General features: G+C 50.2%; 1 protein-coding gene across 2 annotated transcripts in view; it reads left to right on the forward strand.

Moving 5' to 3' along the window:
- Window positions 1-3462: 3462 nt before the first annotated feature.
- The window catches only part of Tbc1d9b (TBC1 domain family member 9B), a 41107-nt gene continuing 24819 nt past the window's right edge, over window positions 3463-19750 (forward strand). Inside the window, exons 1-4 of one of the 2 annotated variants that reach the window (XM_076578259.1) lie at window positions 3463-3652; window positions 8319-8429; window positions 13576-13694; window positions 19495-19723. In XM_076578259.1, the coding sequence (XP_076434374.1) occupies window positions 3535-3652; window positions 8319-8429; window positions 13576-13694; window positions 19495-19723 (577 nt within the window). In that variant the 5' untranslated portion in view covers window positions 3463-3534. The remainder of the gene's footprint in view (window positions 3653-8318; window positions 8430-13575; window positions 13695-19494; window positions 19724-19750) is intronic. The other variant, XM_076578258.1, reaches the window with a different exon arrangement.

Genomic DNA, 19750 nt, shown 5'->3' on the forward strand with positions numbered 1-19750 from the left:
ATAGACAGAGCTGCACAGAGAGATGATATCTTTAAAAAAAAAAAAAAAAGAAAGGAAAGAGAGAAAAAGAAAAAAGAAAAGGACGGAAGAGAAAGTATGGCTCTTAATAATATTATCTTATTGGTTCTTATCATACGCAAAAGAATTAAAAATACTTTCATCCAAAACTTGTACACAGGGCCTGAGAGATGGCTCAGCAGTAAGAGCACTTGCTGCTCATAGGAACTGGAGATTACAGCCCTCATGTAACGAGACAGGCACACTAAGCACACTTGATCCCCAGTTTGGGGGCTCAGAGACAAGAGGATCAATGGAACTTCTGATTTCTAGCCTCGCTGAGAATACAGAGGCCTCAAATCAAGGAAAGGCCCCTGCCTCGAAGAAATAGGTAGTGAGTATAGAGAAGAAGACCCAGTTCCCCCTTCTGGCTTCCACGCACACAGGGACAAGCACACCTGCACATAAATACGGCATATACTCAGACACACACAAAGCAGAACTCTTTTAAAAGATATGCACGGTGCCTATGATGATAATGGTATTAAGATCTGAAAGACTGAAAGATAAACAACATGTGGCATATCCTGACCGTGCAATATTCAGCCATAAAAATGTCACTGATGTACTAGGACATGGGTGGGTCTCAGACGTGTGGTAGTGAGCAAGCCAAATGTAATGGGACAGATTATTCCACTTACACGAAAAATCCAGAATAGGAAGACCACGAAGGCAAAAGCAGACTGGTGGTTACCAGGGGCTGAGGAAGAGAAAGATGATGGGAAGTAACTGTGATTTCTATTCAGAACGATGAAGAAATTCTGAAGTTAGACAATGTTCCTGACTGCTAAACACTGTGATTCTATCAAAACCTGAATTTATCAATGAGGTAAATTTTATAGAGTATAAAATCACAGAGAATCAAAAAAAGACAGATGTAGGTTTTTCCCCTATATTTTGTAGCATATATTAAATGCTCAATAAGTATTATTTTCCTTATAAAGAATAGTCCTGGGCCATGTGTGGTGGTGCACCCCTCTAATCCCAGCACTCGGGAAGCAGAGGCAGGTGGATCTCTGTGAGGCCAGCCTGGTCTACAGAGTGAGATCCAGGACAGCCAGGGCTACACAGAGAAACCCTGTGGATTTTTTTGGAAAAATCCAAAACAAAAAAGGGGGATAGCCACCTTACAGATTGGTCTCTGGGTCAGCAGCAGTACCCAGGGGCATGTTAGATCTGCAGAGACATAAGCAATGCCAACAGTCGGCCTCAGATGCCCAGGATCCACCCATGTCATCTCATGTCAGTGGCTTATATTGCATGAAAGGATATGCCGCATTGTTTACCCGTCAGTTGATGGACATTTCAGTACTTGGGCTCTCGAGTATACTAAAGCATACCACCTCTGAAATAAGGATAGACAACCCTTTTCTACACTGCACCATGATAGCAAATATTTCCGCGTTATTTTTAAATTGCACTTATTATTTGTTTGTTTATGTGGAGGTCAGAGGATAACTTGCAGGAGCTGTTTCTCTCCCACCATGTGGGTTCTGGGGTCAAACCCAGGCTTCTCACTGGTCCTCAAGTGCTTCCAAGTTCTTTTTTATTATTAATTTTTTGTATAGATTTACTTTTATTTCGGTGTGTGTGCATGCACACAAGTACACATGCTCAAAAGTGTGTGTGTGTGTGTGTGTGTGTGTGAGTGTGTGTGTGTGTGTGTGTGTGTGTGTGTGTGTGTGTGTGTGTGCTGTTGCTGTCAGCAGCCAGAAGAGGGTATCAGATCCCCTGGAGCTGGACTCCCATCCTTTGCTGAGCCATCTCTCCAACCTCCTACTTGCAAATTCTGTTTTTTATTTTTTTATCCTTTATTCTTTTGAGACAGGATCTCTCTATGCAGCCCTGGAAGTCCTGAAACTTGCTATAAAGACCAGGCTCGTCTCAAATTCACAGAGATACACCTGCCTCTGCCTCCCAAGTCCTGGGTTTGTGTGCCACCATGCCTGGCTGACTTCCAGATTCTTGAGTGTAGAATTCACCAGAGAGCACAGTGGCATCAGTTTATGCTTCCAAAACGCCCCTTCCCTATTATTAGAACACACTGATATGATAGACTACAAATCTAGTATGTGCAAGACGATGAGTTTTCACATGTGCCTGTCACACTCACTCCCCCATGTAGTGATAGGATGGACAGACAGACTGACGACTGCTGTGTACCCTTTCGGGATAAACCTGAGTACATTGTGCTTCAGAGTCTTAAGGAAAACCGGTCTCCGTATCCTGAAAACTGACTGAGTCATGGGCTGCATTTCAGAAGACTGTAGTTCATTCACTCTGGCTGTCACCCATCTGCCACACCCAAGACCCTTGAATGCCAGCGACAGAATCCAACTTAAGGGGCTAAGGACTCGGTTCAGAGTACTTGCCTAGCATGTATGAAGTTCTCCAGTTACATCCCCAGCACCACGTAAGCCAGGCCGGGTGGTGCATGTCTGTAATCCCAGCAATGGGGATGATCGAGGCAGGGGCATCAAAGCTTCTGACCAGGCCAGGTGGTGCATGTCTGTAATCCTAGCAATGGAGATGATCGAGGTAGGGGCATCAAAGCTTCTGAGATCATCCACAGCTACACATGGAGTTTGGGGTTGGCCTGAAATGCAGAAATATTAAAGACCTTATTTCGAAGAAAACCCTTGAAACTAGCTCAAACCTCCCAGAATGAGTACCCTTCCTTCTTTTCATCCTCCTGCTACATCCAGGTGACATGGGACCGTCATACAGCTGTCTCCCTAGCCTTGACCAAAATAACTATGGGTGACACTTGTTGTCCAGGCGGAGGCCAGAGTCCCTTTGAGTCAGAAACTGTCTTGTTCCTAATTGCTTCCCCGGGCTCTAGCTGCCATAGCCTGTAGTCGCGAATTTTGCTCCATAGTTCGGTGGCCGGAGCCCTGGGCTGGAATCTGAAGGTGGATTTGCACTGTGAGTGATCGCCGCCTTCAGGCCAGGAGAGGGAAGAGCAGGGCTCTGCGCTCCTAGACCATAGCACGGCCCGCTTATGCACAAATGAACCCAACCGTGATTCCAGCCTCAAGGCCACCCCAATCCATCTGTCAGATGGGGTGGGGGCACTTATTTCCAAGGACACCAGCTGCCTCCAGAGCTTCCTGACAACCGGGCTCTTGAGGATTCCAACCTTAGACTTAAGCGTCAGAATTCCGAGGCTGATCAGGAGCTGCTAACCCTTCCCCAGACACGCTTTGCAACATTAACGGCTGCACAGTCGGCCGAGCGCATGTGATCCCCCACAAACTGGACAGCGGTGGCGGGGCTGGGCGGGACTGAGAGGCCAGGGGAGGCCACGGAGGGCGGCGCTGTGAGCAAGCGCGGCCGCCAGGGGGAGCCATCCTCCGGGCCGGCATCTCGACCCCGCCCCGGCCGTTCTGCTCGGCTCGGCTCGGCTCGGCCCGGGCGCAGCGACGGCGGCGCGCGCTTCCGCCTCGCGGGCTCTAGCCCGGTGCGAGCGGCCGCGCGATGTGGCTCGGGCCGGAGGAGGTGCTGGTGGCCAACGCGCTGTGGGTGACGGAGCGGGCCAACCCCTTCTTTGTGCTGCAGCGGCGCCGGGGCCACGGCAAGGGCGGCGGCCTCACGGGTGAGCGGGGCGCGGGCGGCCGGGCCTGCGCGCACCGGGCCTGGCGGGGCAGCAGGACGCGGCCAGCGGGCACGCGCAGCGGCGCGAGGGGTCGGAGGGCGGGCGGGGAGGACCGTCCCGGGACGGGCGGCACCGGGAGGGCAGCAGTGGCCTCCAGGAGACGTGTGCACACTCCTGCAGAGGAACTTAGCAGTCAGAAGCGTGCAGAGTCCCCCAGCTCGCCCTCTGCCTCAGTTTCTCCAAGTTCCTCTGAGCGACCAAGTGGCAATAAACACACATTTTCTTTTGCCCCCTTCCTTACTCCCAGTTCACTGAAAAATTGTCTCTTTATAAAGATCAAAAGTGCCCTGACCTCTGTTCCCCTCCCTCGGGCTTCTCTTCACTTGGTGCCATCAGAGCGCCTGACCCAAGGCTTGTTTTTGCACAATTAATCAGTCTATATGAAGTGCCCCTTGGGTGTCTGGGCACCACCACTCACATGGAAGCAGCTGGAGTGGGCGGCTCTGACGTTGTGTGACATACGGGATTGTGGGAATCTACTGAGCAGGATTTGTTCAAAGCCTCTTGCCCTCCAGGGCCTGTCAAGTATTACAGGAACAGGTCTGGCCCTGCAGGAGACTCCAGTGGACCCTTCTGGGTGCCAGCTCCTTCAGTTTATAAAGCGAGTTTTCTGTGAAATGCCCCAGTTTTCAGTGTGGCCGCTGAGCAGTCCTGCCAGATGCAGTTGGAAGCTTCTCGTAGGTGCCCTCAGCTGCCAGGTACTCAGGAACCACACACTTCTTAATGTGGAAGGGACTGTACCTTTTCCAAGAAAACTCAGTGTTCTCTTCCACAGTCAGGCTCCTTCCCAGAGGAGCTGGCGATTACTGGAGGTGGTGCCGGACCTGCCTCCAGGACCCAGTGTTTAGGACATTTTGGTAGCAGCTGTCCCGGACAGCCCCATGACCAACCTTGGAAGCTGCCACAAGGCCACTGAGGAACACAGGTCCCTTTTGTTACATCATTCATCTGTCTGTGTCCCCCAAAGCTGAGCTCCCAAAGTACTGCCCCAGCCATTCTGTGACATACTCCTCCAAATCCCATTGAGCCGGATTTGTGCAACCGTCTCCTCCGGAGCACTGTCTCCCTAAGAGGGATCCAGCAGCAAGGCAGGTTTATTCAAGCCTCTCTTCAAACCCTGCCAGCCTGGGCTGGAGAGAAGGCTCAGGGCTTAAGGGCTGCAGGACCCAGGTTCAAATCCCACCACCCACATCCTGGCTCATAGCTGTCAGTAATTCCAGTTCTAGAGGGTATCCAGCACCCTCTTCAGGCCTCCATAGCCACCAGTGCCCAGACAGACATACAGACACAACACTGACACACAGAAAAAGAGTGAGATAACCCAGCCATGGTGGTGCATGGGAGGCAGAGGTAGGCAGATCTCTGAGTTTGAGGCCAACCTGGTCTACAAAGTGAGTTCCAGGACATCCAGGGCTACATAGAGAAACCCTGTCCCCCCCAAAAAAGGTGGGGGGGAATAATTTTAAAAAATAATAACTTGCCAGCCTGGACTTCTCATGAAAGAGTGGATGTGAGGAGGTCAGCAGGATACAAAGGTTTCAGGTCCTGCAGTACGGCTATGCTAGTCATTTATCCAGAGACTAAAAGAATGTTCCCAAGACCAAAAGAAAAACCTCGACATGAACGCTGGAAAGTTTACTCCTAACGCTGGGAAGGCTTGCACGTGCCTTTTTCTTTTGTTTTTGAGATAGTCTCACTGTTTAACTTTGGCAGGCCTAGAACTTGCTGCATAGACCAGGCTGATCTTAAATCCCCGGAGATCAGCTGTCTCTGCTTCCTGAGTGTTGAGATTAAAATCCTTCGCCATTTAACTGCAATGTATATACTTTTTGTGTCTGGATGTGAGTGTATGCACACGTGTGTGCAGGAGCCCACACTTGTGTGTGCTGGGGCCAGAAGCTGATGTGGGTGTCTTCTTCTCTAGCTCTCCTGCACCTTGTGTTTTGAGACGGTTTGCTGGCCAGCGGACGCCAGTGGTCTGTCTCCACTCTGCTCCCAGTGTGAAAGTTACAGACACAAGCTGCCACGCCCACCTTTATGTGGGCGCTGGGGATCCAAGCTCAGATCCTCCTGCTCACATAGTAGGCGTGTTTACCAACTGAACCATCTCCCCAGACCCCTAACTGCAATTAGAGTGACTTTTTTTGTTAACATTTCGGTAAAACAGGTGAGAGATCACGTGTTTGGATGTGTCTGTTTTGTGACCATCCATCACATTTATTAAAGATGAGGGGGGTCTGATGAAAAATGGTAGGTAGCAAAAGTATTAAAGATGATTAATAAAGCCAGTAGAAGTTGTTTTCTGTGCCAAGAAGACAGCAGCTGCATATCTTCAGATCTCACCAGAGGCAGCCGTTCTTTGAAAAGGAAGGAACAACAGGCAGGGTTTTTTGATTACTTCATTATTTAAGTAATCAAGAAGAGTGGATCAGGCGGACCGTGGTGGAAGATAGGGGTTTCCTGCCGATTTGCCAGGAAACGATGACCAAGAGCACCGCCACCGAGTGTGTCATCAGGCCAAAGGGTACGTGGTAAGGAGAACTTGAAATGCCCGAAAATGCTTCAGTTCCAGAAAGAAAGAAAAAAAATGTCTTTCAAAATCTGATGATTCTAAAAAATGTTTCCTTGTCCTGTGACCCACAGTCATGACTTTGAAGGCTGCCCAAGCATCCAGAATTGCAAAGACGACAAGTGTAGGGGGAAATGTCTACATTGTCCCCTGGGGTTGATATGGAAGGTGTTACAATGTCCTTGCTCTGTGAGGAACCAGAGTTCTCGGCCCACACTGGAGGGAAGGCCCGTTCTTTTTTGGGTAGTTTTTTTTTTTTTTTTTTTTTTTTTTTGGTTTTTCAAGACAGGGTTTCTCCGTGTAGTTTTGGTGCCTGTCCTGGATCTCGCTCTGTAGACCAGGCTTGACCTCAAACTCACAGAGATCCACCTGGCTCTGCCTCCCGAGTGCTGGGATTAAAGGCATGCGCCACCCCGCCCAGCCTGGAAGGGCCATTCTTAAGAGAGAGATCTGGCAGTTACTTAAAAGATAGTGTTGGGACAGCAAGATGGCTCAGAGGGTAACCGTGCTTGCTGAGCAGGCCTGGAGACTTGAGTTCAGTCCCTGATCCCGTGGTGGAGGGAGAAAAACACCTCATCGTGTGTGCATGGCACAAGTGTCCCAGTGCGGTAGTGATTATATACTATAATATTATAGTATATAATTATATAATAATTATATAAGGTAATGTAATTATAAAAGGTAAATTGTGTAAGCCAGGTAGAGTGACCCACTGGTGATCCTAGAACTCGTGAAGCAGAGGTGGGAGGGTCATGGGTTCAAGACTAGCCTCAATGATACAGACCTTGTCTCAAAAAGCAAACAAAACAAGATACTGCTGCTTTCCTGGATTTGGTGATATCTGTGGTACTTTTCTTTGTTATTTTAGTTTGTAACATTTTTTTTCTCATTTTAAAGAAAATATTTAGCTGGAGTTATAATAAGGTCCATGCTAGGATGCCTGCCTAGCATGTGTAAACCCTGGATTTAATACAGACAGACAGACAGAGATACACACACACACACACACACACACACACACACTTAAAGAAATGTCGGGGCTGGAGAGATGGCTCAATAGTTAAGAACACTGACTACTCTTCCAGAGGAAGCTCACAACTGTCTGTAATTCCAGTTTCAGGGGACCCAACATCCATGGCAAAACATCAAAGCACATAAAAAAAGTTATTAGAAATTAAGTGTTTGGCCGGGCGGTAGTGGCTCACGCCTTTGATCCCAGCACTCAGGAGGCAGAGGCAGGCGGATCTTTGTGAGTTCAAGGCCAGCCTGGTCTACAGAGCGAGATCCAGGAAAGGTGCAAAGCTACATAGAGAAACCCTGTCTCGAAAAACCAAAAAAAAAAAAAGAAAGAAAGAAAGAAATTAAGTGCTTGTCTTAACACCTAATTTGGGGGCTGAGGATACAACTCAGTTGGTAGAGGGCTTCCTAGCATGCACAAAAGCTCGGGTTCCAGCCCCAGCATCACATAAAGCAGGCCTAGTGGCACATTTGTATAATGCCAACATTAGGGAAGGTTAGGGCAGGAGGGTCAGTTCAGTCATCCTTGGCAGCCAGTTTGAGGCCAGCCTGGGATTCTTGAGACCATGGCTATTAATTAATTAATTAATAAATAAAACCTATATTTTGTACTTTTCTGCAAAAGAGCCTCCCAGAATGGTTTGAGCTTTGAGTCCTATTAAACATCTACTGCAGCCCAGGATGGCTGACACAAACCTTTAACCCCAGCACTTGGGAAACAGAGGCAGACAGATCCTGATGAGTTCAAGGCCAGACTGATCTACTGATTACTAAGTTCCAGGCCAGCTAAGGCTGGGTCAGAAGTCCTCTACTGCAAGTATTTCTGAGCCGAGTGAGTAGCAGATGCTTCCAGCAGACACAGGAGGGGAAGTCTGGGCAGGAAGCCCGTGAGGAGAAACGAGTCCGGCTGTGCAGCCCTGCCAAGGCTAGGTCTTCCTGACGTGGTGCCGTGTGAGCTGTCGTAGGCCAGGCCTGGCCTCCCGGGCTCTCACCTTCCACCTCTCTCTGCTCTGCCCACAGGTCTTCTCGTGGGCACCCTGGATGTGGTCCTGGACTCCAGCGCCCGTGTGGCCCCTTACCGCATCCTGCACCAGACCCAGGACTCACAGGTCTATTGGACGGTGGCATGTGGTAAGTGCCCTGAGTCATGGGTTCACACTGGGAGGGAGGGGACAGGAAGCCTGCATTCTTGTGGGATGATGTCTGCCATTCAGAGGAGCTCCTGGGGGCTTAGGCTTGGACTCACTAGGGCCCATGTTTTCTCTTCCACCTTGTCTCAAGGGAGATAAGTTGGGCCTCATAGTTTGAAGATTCAGCGTTTTCAGATTCCATTTCTTACTCGTATTCACATGTGGCCTCCTCGTTGACACAACTACCATTTTAATACTCTTACATGTGTGGTGAGAAATTTGGCTCATTGATGGCCTGGGTCCTCACCTGACTGGGGTCAGGGCAGCTCTTGGCCTTCACATTTTGGCCCTCTACTGGAAACAAGATCCTTTCACTCTGTGGGGTGACGTGTTTTCCCAGCTTTTTGCTTTGTGTTGATTTCGCTGATGAGGGTGAGCCCCATGGAGAGTGCCTCCTCTGTGGGGTGCCCCTCTCAGAAAGAACCTTGGAGAAGTTTGCAGAAGATTGAGGTGCCCCTCACAGAAAGAGAGCCTTAGAGAAGCTTGCAGAGGATTGGGGTGCCCCTCACAGAAAGAGAGCCTTAGAGAAGCCTGTAGAGGATTCGGGTGCCCCTCACAGAGAGCCTTAAAGAAGCCTGAAGATTGGGGTGCCCCTCACAGAAAGAGAGCCTTAGAGAAGCTTGCAGAGGATTGGGGTGCCCCTCACAGAAAGAGAACCTTGGAGACGCTTGCTCAGGAGCGGAACCCGGTGCTATCCATCCGGTTCAGTGCAAAGCATCTTCAAATAGAAAAACACCTGAAGCCGGGCGGTGGTGGCGCACGTCTTTAATCCCAGCACTCGGGAGGCAGAGCCAGGTGGATCTCTGTGAGTTCGAGGCCAGCCTGGAAAGGTGCAAAGCTACACAGAGAAACCCTGTCTCGAAAAAAAAAAAAAAAAAAAAAAAAAGAAAAACACCTGAGAGAAAGTCGTGTATTGGTGGGGTGGTGAAACATTGAGATCTTCATCTTGCCTTTAGCCTGGGCTGATGGTTGCGTAGTCTCTAATTCAACGTTTGGGGGACCTTGTAGCATATATCCACTGTGAGTGATGGGAGTCTGCTGTAGCTGCTGCGTTCAGGTCAGATGAGGTGAGCCCAGCTACGCCTGTTCAGGACGGTCAGTGTGGGCCAGTCATTCTGAAGTGGCTTCCGTGTTCAGACATCACTTCCTGAGTGGCAAGCACTCACCTGAACCTCCTCACAGGTACTTCAGTCCTCTCTGTTTTGAAGATGAGAAAACCATGGTCCAGAGCAGTCAAGTAACCTGTCTAGCGTTACACAGACTGGCAGTTCAGGCCCAGACACCTGCTCCTGTATCAGCAGATACATACCTCTCTGGTTACAAGCCATGCTATCACCCATCTTGTAGGATCCCAGTATTCCTTGGTGGCCTGGGAAAAGATAACAGGTCTATAAAGATTGTGGACCTCAGCCAGCTGTGATGGTACCTGCCTATAATCTTAGGCTCCGGTATGAGGATCATGAATTTGAGACCAGCATGAGTGATTTAGAAAGCCTCTATCTTAAAATAAATAAATAGGAGCTAAGGGTGTAGCTTGGTGGAGTGCTGATCTAGCATCATGAATCCCTCCCTGCATTTGGTCCCTAGCACCACATAAGGTGGTGCACACCTATAATCTCAGCACTTGAGAGGTTCAGGAAGGAGGATCAGGAATTCTGTCATCTTTGGTCCTGTAGCAAGTTCAAGGCTAGCAACATGAAACCTTGTTTCAAAAAATAAAAGCCAGGCAGTGGTGGCATGCGCCTTTAATCCCAGTGCTCAGAATGCAGAGGTAGGTGGATCTCTGAGTTTGAGGCCAGCCTGGTCTACAGAGCGAGTTCCAGGACATCCAGAACTATACAGAGAAACCCTGTCTCTAAATAAGTAAGTAAATGAAGCATAAAGAACTAGAAGTGTGGGTCAGTGGCCCAGCATTTGCCTAGCGTGTGTGAGACCCTGGGTTGAAGCCTCGGCACAGGAAGGGAAAGTGTGTAGCCCTTGAAATTGGATCCCAGCTTCAGGGGGGAGGCTAGAGGATCAAGGGATTAAAAGCACCAGCAACCTGGAAATAGTGCCCTGCCCCAGGTATGACTGTATTCCCTGCTCCCTGGCACCCTGAACAGCAGTGACCTGTGTCTGCGTGAGCAAGTGGACAGTGTGAAGTGGAGAGGTCAGTGTGCCCAAGGCCAAGTGGAGGAACCCAGCAAGACTCCGGATCTCCTGGCTTTCAGACCCGCAGTGGGTACCAGGAGGCCACAAGGATTACCTTCAGGAGATAGTGGTTCCCTGGAGGCTGTGTTCCACCCAAGTGGCGTCTGGGAAACTTAAGTGCCTTGGTCACAGGGAGACGAGTTACTTTTTCAGAAAAGTAATTTAGTGTGTGTTCATACACGTGTGTGAACACATGCTGTGTACACCATACCAGCTGGCCCAGGAGCTTCCGGGTAATTGTCCTATCTCTGCCTCCCGTCTCTCTGAAGGAGTGCTGGCATTACAGCTGCATGCCATCCAATCCAGCTCTTGGCATGGGTTCAGGGGATCAAACTCGGGCCATTCAGCTTTCATACCTCGAGCTCTTACCCACTGAGCCGTCTTCCCACCCAGCAGGTTACTTAACACGGGCCTTGACGAGTGTCATCTCTGCCTCAGTGTGTCCTTTCTCAGGGAGCATACGGAAAAAGGCTATGGCACCAAGGGCAGCATCAGGGTCGGGAAGAGGCGAGTGGGGAGGGATGACAGCCCTTCAGTACGGTGATGCTGAGAAAAGTCCTGGCCACACTGCAGAACCCTAGTCCTTGGTTCACACGTACCCCTTTCTCTTTCCTCTCCCACCAGATGCCATCTCTGCCCTGGTCTCACCTGGGCCCCTCACCCACTGTCTGAGGTCTGTCTCAGAAGCAGCCCCCCAGATGTCCTGCTGGAACCTGCCCATTGAATACCAGTCTCTCCCCTTGGCATTCCGGATGGCCAGAATCTGCCCACCTCCATTCCCAGACTCCTCCCCAGCTGGGCCCTGGTATTCAGACAAGCCACACACCCGCAGAGCCTGTGGTTTCCCAGCGGCCCTCTGCTGGCTTCTGGGCAGTGTCCCTTCTGTGTTGAGTACTCACCCGGACGCCACCTCCCCAGATTCCTCAGACCCACACACCCGCTCTTCCTACTCCTCGGGGCTTGACCTGGCCGTCCCAATGCTCTTAACCGAAGTGTGCCCCCGACAGATGTCAGATGGGAACTCCCGAGGAGGAGAGTGGGCGAGGCCAGTCAGCCTGGGCTTTCTGGGTGAGATTCTCTGTGCCTCAACTTGACACAGTGAGGCATCTCTAAGGGGTCCTAGGAGAAGTGAAGTGAGAGCCGGGGAGAGTTCCGAAAGCAGGGGTGACACTCAATAATCTAATTAGCCACTGCATTCTTTTTGTCCCCAGCACCTGACAGAGGTGGTGTGGTTTGTGTCCTTAACACCAAATGAGTGAACTTCCTTTAACTAAATGTGTATGTAAACATTTATAGTTAAAATACAAACAGATGCGGACAGAGTGGCAGTTTCATCTACCTAAGGTTGCTGGGAATGTTTGTAAAAAAAGAAACAATGAACCTTGCGGGGGGGGGGGGGGGGGGGGGGGGGGATAGCTCAGGGGTTAGAGCACCTGCTGCTCTTGCAGAGGACCCTGGTTTGATTCCCAGCACCCACGTGCTGGCTCACAGCCGTCCAAAACTCCAGGTCCAGGAGATTCAACCCCCTCTTCTAACCTCTGAGGGCATACAAGCGGTACACATGCATGCAGGCAAAACATTTATGCACATAAAATAAATCTGGGCAGTGGTGGCAACATGCCTTTAATCCCAGCACTTAGGAGGCAGTCAGGCAGTCTACAGAGTGAGTTCCAGGACAGCCAGGGCTGTTACACAGAGAAACCCTGTCTCGAAAAACCAAAAAAAAGAAAAAAGAAAAAAGACAGAAATGATACCGAGAGTTGCATTATATGTCAATTTAACTTCTGAATTTGAATGTGGGTTCTTGGCCAAAAACAGAAAAAGGCAGAAAGAAATCCATTTCTACCAACCAGACCCTGGTCTCCTTGCACCAGGAGGAGGAGGCCACAAGAGAAAGACAAAGGAAAACCAGGAAAGGAAACTGGGGGCTGACGGGACTTGCAGGGAGACAGTTCTCCCGGGTGACTCACTAAGTTATCTAGTACTTCAGCTCACGTGGGCGTCCTCCCAGAGGCCATCAAGCGAGAGGCTCCATGCTGTGGAATTGCTTGTCTGGTCAGTGAGCTACTTGAATAAGAAGCAAACAAACAAACCATCCCTAACAAAGGCCATCCAGGCCGCCCACAGAGGGCTGAGCCAGGCTGTGGGTGGGAGGGGGCGGGGCCACCAGGCCTGCCCAGGGACGGGTCAGGGTCACCTGCTCAGCTGCTACCAGAGTGTTGCCAGTTAGAAAAGGGTGTCTTCTTCGGGGCTGGGGGTGTGGCTCAGTAGGAAGCATTTTCCCAGAACACCTCTGGCTCATAGGCCGTAGTGTGTGGGCATGGTTGCTTTTCCTGCCAAGGTCCAGGGACTGCTCCGCCCTGGCACAGCTGAGAATATAGGATGCTCCCTCCTCCCATCCTCGCAGCCATCCATTCTGAAAGGTTTTTCCAGGTTAGGTGTTTGCTTCACCTCCTGGGGCTGCTCTTCTAAACCCTTGGTCGGAGCAGACCGCCAGCCTTTGGGAGCAGCACGAAGCTACCTTCTCCAAGGCTGCCTACTTCCAGTGGACCTGCGGTGCTCAGGCAGACATGGGGGGTGGGGCAGGCCAGCAGGAGATGATGACTAGGTGGGCAGTAACCATGTGTCAACTGGACAAAGAAGCTTGCCCAGTTCACAAGCTTGCGGCCGTGTAGATTGTCTCTAGAAGGACAGGGATGCAGAGCCGGATGTCCCCCTGGGTGCTGGGGAGGAAGAGCTCTGTAGTTCCGGCTTTCTGTGTGTATGGCCTCTGTTGTAATAGGAAGTTTAAGCAGGGATGGTTCATCTGTATTGAAGACCGTGGTCCCTCCAATAGAGAGCTCGGGGCCCACCTCTCCGCTTTGAGTCTCGAGACCTCGTGATTTCATCTGCCCTAGGTTCTTCCCGCAAAGAGATCACCAAACACTGGGAATGGCTGGAAAACAACTTGCTCCAGACGCTCTCCATCTTCGACAGCGAGGAAGACATCACCACCTTCGTCAAGGGCAAGATACACGTAAGGCTCCCCTTGTTGCGGGGTGGGAGTGGCCGAGCGCAGTTGATGCTCTGTACCTGTGGGCTGTGCTTCTACGGGCTCTGCTGTGAGTCAAAAAGACTTGGGGAAAAGAATTACATCCGAGCTGGACATAAAAAGACTTCTGTTGTCAGTCTTCCCTAAGCAAAACAGCAGAGTGGAGCGTTCCTGCTGCTCCGCATGCTGTAAGATGAGCTGAAGCATGCAGGAGGTGGGCACAGGCTGTATGCAAACCCTGCCCTTGTATAGAAGAAATTTGAACATGCAAGGATTCAGGTGCCTCTGGGGGTCCTAGAACCAGTGCCCTGCAGATTCCAAGAACAGAGCTGTCTCATCGTTAGACAACCTGGTGCAGGCTTTGTTCCATTTCACAAGACAGAAACTGAGGTGTCCTCTCATTCTCTGATGGTTGAAAGGGCCGTGGAAGTGATTGTCCATTGTTCCAATAGGATCTTGAGTGTCCCCCAAGGCTGTGGGTTAACTTTTGTTTCTCAGCCTCGGTCTTATTGGAAGATGTAGGAGGTGGGAACTCACGGAAGGCAATTAGGCGGATGGAGATGTGCCCTTGAATGGGGGTATTGGAACCCTGGTCCCTTCTACGTTCTTTGCTTCTTGGTCATCGCAAAGTGGACAGGCCTCTTCGGCTGTCTGCTCTCCGTCATGGTGTACAGTGCCATCACAGGCTCAAAGCAACAAGGTGATGCAGCCATGGACTGAAAATTCTGGATCTATCAGGCCAAATAAAAATGAGCCTGCCTTCCTTTTACACTGATTGTCTTGGGTGTTTGTCAGACTAACAGAAAGCTGACCCCCACACCTGTGGAGCCCGTGTCTTAGCTGGCCTCTGGGGTCTGAAGGTTAACCTGGAGTTTGTACTCCTTCTGAGATGATGTAGAACAAATATGCAGATATGGAGTTGTGTTCGCCAGGGCCTTGGCCAACAGGGGGCATTGGAAATCTTTTTTTTCTTGGTCTTTTGTTTGAAACAAGGTCTCTACCCATTCCTGGTTGGTGTGAAAGTCCCTATGTAGACCAGGCTGACCTTGAACTCAGAGCTCTAGCTCTGCTGCCCAAGTACTAGGATTAAAGGCGTGTACTACCATACCCTGCTTTCCTGGTGTTATTTTGTTTGTTTTTTGGTTTGTTTGTTTGTTTGAGACACAAACTTAGATAGTTCATGTTTGCCCTGAACTTGCAATGAAGTTAAGGCTGGCCTTGAACTTTTGATCCCAAATGCTAGAATCATGGCGTACACCCCCATACCCAGATGAAATAATAAAATATCTTAGAGTTAAAAGGTGCATACCAGCCAGGTGTGGTGGTGCACGCCTTTAATCCCAGCACTCAGGAGGCAGAGGCAGGCGAATCTCTGTGAGTTTGAGGCCAGCCTGGCTGGTCTACAGAGTGAGTTCCAGGACAGCCAGGGCTACACAGAGAAACCCTGTCTCAAACCGCTTCCCCCCCTCAAAAAAGGCACTTACCAATTTATGCAGCAGCTCTGTGGCATGCCCGTGTTGTAGTCAAAGATGCAGTGACCAGCATGTGTATCTATGCTCCCTGCAGCCTCAATTAGCCCAAACACTGAAAGCCATAGCGCCCAGCCTCGTTAGAGGGGTGTGCTCTTCCTTCCTCTGCAATCTGAGAATCTTGCTAGCGTTTTCCAGAACTTTCTAAGTGCTTATTCTGCTAAGTGCATTATCTTCAGGGGAGTTGTTAAGTCGTGTGCGGTTTGCTTAATGGAATATTTTATAGCCAAATAATGATTATGAAGCCAAGCATAATAACACACACCTGTGATCCCAACACTTGGGAGACAAGTAGAAGCTTGTGAGTTCCAGACCAGCCTGGGCTACATTGACATTCCCCATTCCCAGGAGGACCCTTGCTGCACAGAGCCTGACAGTGCAGAGGTGCTTTCAGCAAGTGTGTTTACTATTGCTGTGAGGAGACACCATGACCACGGCAACCCTTGCAAAGATAACATTTGATTGAGGGGGCAGCCTACAGTTCAGAGGGTCAGTCCATCATGGCGGGGAGCATGGCAGCATGCAGGCAGATGTGGTCCTGGAGAAATACCCAAATGTCCTACATCTTGAAGGCAACAGGTAACGGGGACTGTTGGGGTCCAGCCCCTTGATAGTCCTCTCCCAGGGTCTGGGAAGAATCTACAACCAGCTGATAATCTACTCTTTGATGATATGAAATGAATCTAGTACGCCAAACTCTTTAGTCCATACACTTTATTCTTCTGAGTCAGTTCTCTCTCCACACAGCTTCTGTTTTGCTCTCTTAGCTCCTTTCTTCCTCATCTTGCTCTTCCCCATCTGGCTCTTCCTCATCTCCCATCTCGTCCCTCTAGTTCTCTCTTCTAGCCTTCAATCTAGTTCTTCCCCATCTAGTTCCTTCCTCCAGTTCTTCCCCATCTAGTTCTTCCATTCTCTTTTCACTTCTCTGTCTAGTCCTCCCAAGTCTCCAAGTTTACAGTTATATACCCATGCAATAGCAATGCTCTGGCTAAGGCAAGGTCACCAGGCTTGAATTCCCTCAGGGTCAAAAGGAGGGGCAATGAGATCCACACAAGAGAGCAGTACTTGCCAGCCACCATCTGCAACCCAAAAGGGAAGTGACTAATGGGGAATAGAATCAACTGAGGACTAAATTCGGTTAATATCTGAGCAAGGGGGATTTCATGTGCTCAACTATATTCTAAGAAGTGGTTAGGTTGCTGGGTGTGGTGGTGCACGTCTTCAGTTCCAGCACTTGGGAGGCAGAGCCAGGCAGATCTCTGAGTTGAGGCCCGCCTGGTCTACAGAGCAAGTTACACAAGCTACACAGAGAAACCCTGTTTGGGGAGGGGGGGGGGGTGTTAGTTAAAGTGTTAGGAGTAGGAGTCGATCAGTGACAAGTGAAAAGAAAACTGCCTTATTTTCCTTTGGCCCCTTATCTGTCCAAGCTGTCTTGGCTACTGCCGTTTTCTGGAAAGGGGAGGAATGCATTCGGTGGCTGGGCACCTGTAAGAAGAAAACTGTTAGTTCTGAGTTAATAGTTAAAGGTAGATCTACAACTAGAGATAAGACTTTGGGAAGGGAGAAAGTTGAGCTTAATTAGCACTTCCCCCAGGCTGTCTCAAAGTCTGGCTGCTTAGTCTGTCCTTAGAGAATCTGTGAGGTATCTCAGGTAAGATACTGTCGTCCATCCGGGGATGGTCCTGACCGGATGCTGCTAATGATGATAATTACAGAAAGGCCTGAAATTAGGGATCCTGGCTGTGTTACTGTACAGAAGGTTATCTAAATATTCCATAACAGAGGTGAAATTGTGCCCAGTGAATGATGGAAAGGCTACAATAGCACACGAGAAATTCGTTACAGGAACCAGCTAATAATCAAAAGCCAATATCACCGTGACTCCTTAAGCCTCTGCTTGATCCTCTGGAAGGCCCTTGGCTTCTTCTAGGTACATCTTTGTCATAATCAGCTGAATTCCTACTTCATATATTTTTGCGGCCTGCAGCAAACAGGAAGCCCACCGACTCATGGGTATCCTGACTATATGAAATGCCAAAGCCCACCCCCACAGTGACACACTTCCTCCGGAAGGTGTGGCCCAGATTAAAGATATGCCCTAGATTAAAGGTGTGCCCTCCAGCCTCAAAGTCTGGATTAAAGGCGTGTGCCCTCCAGCCTCCTCTAGCAAGACCACACCTCCTCCAACAAGGCCACACCTCCTAATAGTGCCACACCCTGTGAGTTTATGGGGACCAAATATGTTCAGACCACCACAGCAGGCCTTGTGAATTCATCATATCAGCACACCATAGACCTGGACAGATTGGGCCAAGTTTCCCAACTCTTGTTTGCACACACTGGTGTTCAGACCTGCGTTGTCTTGCAGCTCCAGGGAAGCAGGCAGAGCCGAGCTGCTACTCTCCTTTTGGGGAGGAGGAGGAGGAGGAGGAATGGTAGCAGCCTTATCAAGTCTCTCCTGAATGCTAGCCCTGACGGCCGCATCAGCAGAACACTAACGTTTGGAATGACTCAGAGGTCAAAGAAGAGAGGATGTCAGTTCACTTTTTGTTAACTACCAAGGACCGTGGATGATCACGGGATAGCCCGTGGAAATTAGGAAACATAAAACTGAACAGGGGGGTGGGAAGCAGCTTAGCAGGTAAAACTCTCATCTTGCACGCACAGGGACTGGAGTTCAAGTCCCCAGTACCCATGTAAATGCCGAGTGACCGCAGCTCCTGCTTGTCATCCCAGCGGCAGAAGGTGGAAGCAGCAATTCCCTCAAGCAAGCTGGCTGGTGAGACTAGCCAGTCAGAGGTCCTGGGCCCAAGCAACAGACCCTGCCTTGAAGTATAGGGTGGGAAGACACCTCGCAGCAGCCTCCTGCCCCCCCCCCCACCTGCACACAGGTACACACAAGCATGCCCACACCTGTGAACACACAACAGCAAAAGCACCAGAATGATGGTTGAAACGCTGTACATTGGAATTGGTGCGAGGCGGCAGTGCACAGAAGAGACTTTTAAATGTTAGGAAGGACTCGGTGACGTTAATGAGCCAGGTGTTCCGGTGAGTGAGTTAGAAACAGAACTCCGGAGAAACCAGGAAACTAAGAGGAAGTAGCAATTCTAAGACCAAAGCTAATTCCTTAAAAAACAAGAGACTAGAAGAGTAGGGTGGTGGGCCCAGAAACAGACAGCACCCAAGGCAAAGAGAGCCTCCAGCAAACCACGTGGGAGATGAAATGTCAGGAGTGTAAAGCAGAGCCCATTGGAAAGAGGGAAGGGCAGAAACAGCCTTGGGAGTTTGTTAGGAGGCGAGTCCTCTAATGTGGCTTACTTATATTGAGAAGGGACAGGGAAGGAAGATGGACTGGCTGGTTTTATGTCAGCTTGACACAAGCTAGAGGCATCAGAGGAGCGGGCCTCAGTTGAGGAAATGCCGCCAATGAGATCCAGCTGTGGTGCATTTTCTTAATTAGTGATCAGTGGGGAGGGCCCAGCCCAGGTGGGTGGAGCCACCCCTGGGCTGGTGGTCCTGGGTTCTATAAGAAAGTAGGCTGAACCAGCCAGTAAGCAGCTCCCCTCCATGACCTCTGCATCAGCTCCTGCCTCCAGGTTCCTGCCCTGCTTGAGTTCCTGTCCTGACTTCCTTTGGTCATAGACAGAGATGAGGAAGTGTAAGTCGAATATAAACCCTTTGCTCCACAACTTGCTTTGGGGTCATGGTGTTTTGTTGCAGCAATAGAAATCCTAACCACACACACACACACACACACAAATAAGTCTTTAAAAAAAGAAATGGCATAATGAAAGCCACTCCTTTATATGCTTATTTTAAAAACTGAGGGCCAGGAATGTAGCTCAGTGGCGCTGGGTTTGATCTCAGCACCACCTAAGCCAAGTGTGGTGGCAAATGCCTGTAATCTCAGCCTTTGGGTAGGAAGACAGAAGGTTGAGTTTGGCTACAGAGAGAGTTTGAAGTCAGCCTAGCCTATATGAGACTCCCAACACCCCCCCTTAAAAAATTATTGCAGAGGAGGTTTGGAGACAGGCTGTCCCAGAACTCACTCTGTAGACTGTTCTGGCCTTGAACTCACAGAGACTGCCTGCTTCTGCCTCCCAAGTGCTGGGATTTTAGGCGTGCGCCGCCACCACTGTACCTAAATTGTTTAATTGAAGAGGGAAGTCCGGATTCCGGGCTCCTGGCCTCTCTGCTCCTTGCTGGGACTGCTCCAACCTGCACAGTGGCCCAAGCTCTGTTGTCCCCTCCAGGGCATCATTGCAGAAGAGAACAAGAACCTGCAGCCCCAGGGGGATGAGGACCCCGGGAAGTTTAAGGAGGCGGAGCTAAAGATGCGGAAGCAGTTCGGCATGCCAGAGGGCGAGAAGCTGGTCAACTACTACTCCTGCAGCTTCTGGAAGGGCCGAGTGCCACGGCAGGGCTGGCTCTACTTGACGGTCAACCACCTGTGCTTCTACTCATTCCTGCTGGGGAAGGAAGGTGAGGCGCGGGAGGGCACACCACCTC

This window comes from Peromyscus maniculatus, chromosome 8 (genome assembly GCF_049852395.1).
Source record: "Peromyscus maniculatus bairdii isolate BWxNUB_F1_BW_parent chromosome 8, HU_Pman_BW_mat_3.1, whole genome shotgun sequence".
Classification (NCBI taxonomy): domain Eukaryota; kingdom Metazoa; phylum Chordata; class Mammalia; order Rodentia; family Cricetidae; genus Peromyscus; species Peromyscus maniculatus.